This window comes from Parasteatoda tepidariorum, chromosome 8 (assembly GCF_043381705.1).
Source record: "Parasteatoda tepidariorum isolate YZ-2023 chromosome 8, CAS_Ptep_4.0, whole genome shotgun sequence".
Lineage (NCBI taxonomy): Eukaryota > Metazoa > Arthropoda > Arachnida > Araneae > Theridiidae > Parasteatoda > Parasteatoda tepidariorum.
This window is the reverse complement of record NC_092211.1, coordinates 90,734,706-90,739,333: the sequence shown is the minus strand read 5'-3', so window position 1 is coordinate 90,739,333 and position 4,628 is coordinate 90,734,706. Positions and strand designations below refer to the sequence as shown.

At 31.1% G+C, this 4,628-nt stretch overlaps 1 protein-coding gene across 2 annotated transcripts in view; it reads left to right on the top strand.

Moving 5' to 3' along the window:
* The first annotated feature begins 511 nt into the window (after positions 1 to 511).
* The window catches only part of LOC107441395 (solute carrier organic anion transporter family member 74D), a 30,873-nt gene continuing 26,756 nt past the window's right edge, over positions 512 to 4,628 (top strand). The window contains exon 1 of one of the 2 annotated variants that reach the window (XM_043054100.2): positions 512 to 1,883. In XM_043054100.2, the coding sequence (XP_042910034.1) occupies positions 1,235 to 1,883 (649 nt within the window). In that variant the 5' untranslated portion in view covers positions 512 to 1,234. The remainder of the gene's footprint in view (positions 1,884 to 4,628) is intronic. The other variant, XM_071184383.1, reaches the window with a different exon arrangement.

Genomic DNA, 4,628 nt, shown 5'->3' with positions numbered 1-4,628 from the left:
ATAAAAGTTATGGTAGGATTTTTACTATATCTTATAAGGGTATTTTACTCTATCGTATATTACTATATCGTATATTTTCAGAGGCATAAAACTAAGCATTAAAAATGGATGAAATAATGCATTTGAAGCAATGGTAAAAAACCTTTTCATGAAGAAAAGCATTGATTCACACTGATCAGTCGAGAATGATGAGTTCTGATTTAGTTTGTAAAGAAATAAAATTTTAATATTTTAATAGGAAAAAAAATATAAAGAGAACCAAGGCTGATCGAATCTTTTCTTTCTTTCAATTTACTGGCTTAGAAACGAAATTTCTAGAAGAACACAGTTCCCATTTTAAGAATAAATTATCTTACATTATGCTATAAAATTAGCAATGGTACTAAAAAATTTGATTTTCTTCAAAACAGTATTAGAGCAGATAATCTAAACACACGAATGAACTTTGCATTTCTCTCGACGTGAAGTGTAAGATAAATAATATCGTCTTATAAAACTGGCTTTTTGAGTGTTAAGAGAATTTCTGTTCGCATGGAAAGTCAAACTTATGAACAGGAAAACTCATCGGTTTGCTTTATCACATCGAAACAGAGTTATCACAGCTATGCGACGAAATATGAAAAGAAACAAATTTAAAAAAAGAAGAAAATGACGCAAACATCAGTATTTGCTCCTGAAAGCGATAACGATTTAAACATGGGGATTGAACAAAAACGGAAACAGCACTCAGTTGGATTCATTGATATTTTTTCTCGTTATTCTTGCCCTCACGAGAAAAATAAATTATCTTTGTGTTATGCCACAAAATAATAATGTAATCGTCAAAAATATTTTTAGAACGCAAACTGTGTGTATGAATTATGTTTTCAGTTACGTTTTCTCTGAATGATATTATTTAGGAAGGACTTCTTTAAGTAATGGTGTTTTGAGATTTTGAGATAGATTTAATTATTTGTGCTTGTGAACTTTTTTTTGGATAAGGTATCAAATGGTGTAAATGGAAATTGGGCAGCACTTATCTTTTCGCTGTTTCATATTAGCAATCTAGTAAATCGAGAAATAGCTGCATTTGTAGACCAGAAGATGAGAAGGAGAAGTTTCAGAGCCTTTGCTAATCAGAAAATAGAAGTACTAGTGCAGTTACAGACCGGGTGTATTCGTGATATTCAATGCCATAAAATTGCGGCATTTGTCAATTTACAGATCATGAAATAACCGAATTAATGTACTTAAAATGTCTGTAAACGTAGACCGGAGAGGATCTTTAGAACTCAGTTTAAAAAAGGTCGAAGCAGAGGAAGAACAGAATGAAAAAGAGGATACCACTTGTGGAATCGGGAACTTTCATCCATCGTGGCTTCAAAAATTCAACACACCCAAAGCATTTCTGGTCAACAACGGATTTTTGGGACTTTTGAACGGTGCGACTTTTACGTATTTCATTGGCTGTATATCGACTTTGGAAAAACGTTATTTGTTTGAGAGCAAAGTGACGGGTATTATTATGATAGGTGAAGAAATAAGTCCAATATGCTTTGGATTTCTAATCGGTTACTTTGGAGGTAAGTCTCACAGGCCGAGGTTCATCGCCTTAGCGTTGATGATAGGTTTCCTCAGTACTTTGGTGATGGCTTCTCCGTATTTCTTGTACGGCGCCATACGGGAGGTGTCCAAGTTGGACCATTACAAAAATAGGACAGATTTCGAGCTGTGTGATTCGGCAGAGAAGGATTACTTTTGTGATAAGTTTCCAACGTTAACGGCTGTGACGATTTTCTTTATTGGAACTTTTATGAAAGGCTTTGCCGTCAACGCTTTCTACACAATTGGTACGCCGTATTTAGACGATAATGTCAAGAAGAAAAATACAGCTATGTATTTCGGTAAGTATTTATAATTTGTGAGCATTGATAAGGATTTAAACTATCTCTATGCAGAAAATAGTTGAAGTGCTAAAAATTGGTTCACTTCAAATAGTTAATTTGCGAATTTTGCAGGTAATTTACACATTACCTAGTTTACCTGCATGTTACCTATTTAATTTCTATGTCACCTAGAAAATACGTCTCACATTATAGATATTTAGATTTTAAATCAAGCTACATGTTGTACTGAAAATGTGTTTTATTCAAACAGATTCAAGTAATTCGGTCTTCTACTTTTAGAAAAAAATTGCGTGTTTTATAGGCTTATGGAATAACACATTGAGAATGTTGATGGCATGCTGATGTCAGAAGTTTTATGAAACAGGAATAAATATTATAATTTTCATTTTAGCTGCTCAATGGACGTTAATGTGTACGCACAAGACACATGCGCAAAACGTTTTAATCGTTTCGCGATCTAACTGCACGAAATTTAAGCTCAATTGTATAAAATTCCTCTTCTTTGCTGTGCAACCCAGAAGATAATATGATAATTTTCGTTGTTGTCTCTTATGGTAGCTTAGCAACGAACTAGTTAGAGAAAAAATTTTCAATTTATTACCAGAGATATTTTTTTAAGTGAGATTATTCAAGTCTCATTGCTTAGCAGATGTTTCAAATATTTTTTTATTATTTTGAAATAAACACGAATATTAAACACGTTGGAGTAGAAGCAATACATTATGGCGAAATACATTTGTGATAGAACATTGAGATGGTTTAGATTGATTAACATTTTTTTAAAAGAGAATTAAAGTTACTTTTCAAAATGTTTCATTATTTTCAAAACTTTTTCTGATGATTCAGTTTCAAAATAACTGGTATACAGCTAAAAATATACCACCCACTAAATGTGTTAGTTTTAAATCTATGACTTTAAAGATTCTAAAAGTTTGAAAAGAAATTTACCATCTATTTGATTATTTTCAAAACTATCCCATTGTATATATATTAAACCTTTCATTTATTTACTTACAAAACTATCTATTATACGCATTAAAGCAATTATGGAACTGTAGGAAAGCGATAGTTTGATTTATCCTTGATGATTTTTTTCAAAAAGTTTTTTTGAAAAAATTGAAACTACACATATGTTCCTATGAAATTTACAATTTGGAATATTTATATTTACATGAGAATTTTTAACATTTTTCGAACTGCTGATTCCAAATATGAAATTGATGGTTTTTTTTCTCCAAGCTACAGTTTTTTTAAGTGTACATTTTTATTATATTTATTGTCAAAATGCGCAAGTTTTAAAGAGTTATACATATATAGATGTATAATAGGGGGTCGTATAAATGTTGTGACTATTTTCTATCGGAGTTAGGGCGCATCAAAAGGATTTAAACTGCATAGGAACCCATTTCCGGAAATGTCATCATACGCCGCTAAGGGCGCTTTTCTATCATGAACGATTTTTTCGCGTGCTTCTGAACAGGTCATAATAGGGAAGTTTCCCTAATCGCATACGGATACATTTATGGACATAGGTTCCTATGCAAATTTTATCCTGATATTAAGCCCTAACTGCTCAAGAAGTTTATCGCAACATTTATGCGATCTCTGTTATCTGTAGCATTTTTAAACTTACACATGTCGACAAATAATAGACTAAAAATTTCCTTCTCTAGCTTTAGGAGCAAAACTAATTTAAAATCCCCACACTCGTATAAAGCAGGATCAAGTATTTGTTCAAATGCAATAAAAAATTTGCTCCCCAGTGTTATCTATATTTTTTCATTAAATCGATATTTTCGTAACCATATCTCATTCAAAAAATGTTATGGAATAAATGATGGAGAATATTGCGTTTGAAAAAGAAACAAGATTAAACTTTACCTACTTAAGTATTTTCGACCTACTTCTTGCGTTTTAGATTTTGAATTTTAAGAATTTCATTTCTTTCGATTGATTAGTTATTTAGCGAATAAACAAAATTTTAAAAGCGATTACTTTTTATTTATAAGAGAATATTAAAAATGAAAATTGATTAGTAAAAGATTCTTACCTTCTTTCCCAGCTTTACAGTCTTTCGTGAGCTTTGGCTTTCTCTAAGATAGAGTTTCACGTCCCTCCCTACCCACATTTATTTTTCCAGGTTTTTTTTTTTCCAAGTCTTTCTCAACTTGATTTAAATATTGGTCTTTTTCTATTATTATGTAACTTTCTTTTCGTGATTTTCCTTGGCATTTTACTGTATTCTCTTAACTTTGATGATTCTCATGATTTTTTTTCCTTTAGATAATTTTTCTATTTCATGCTTGCATCTTTTATTCAATTATGCTATTTTCGATAATGGGCAATTCCATATGTGACGGAATGACATTTTGACTTGCAAAATAACAATTAATTGAAGTTTCTATGTATCTAATTTCAAATAAAAAAATTTTTTCTCATGCATATCATTATTAGTGGCATAATTCGCTTCATAAACTAAAAAAACAGGATTTTCTATCTTTTTTACTTTTAATTTTACGAACTTTTTATTTGCGTGACGGAATGACATTTTGGCAACCAAGCTTTTGGCATGCCGCTTAGAACTGGTAGTTTCTGCGAATTTTGCAGCTATTATTTTTCTGAACTATTTTATACTTTTAGTATAATGTGTAAGCAATGTAAAATGTGAATTTGGAAAATTAACCTCAGGTTGGCTAGCAGTTATTAACATCTATTTGCTGTGACGGAATTTCCTACAATTTC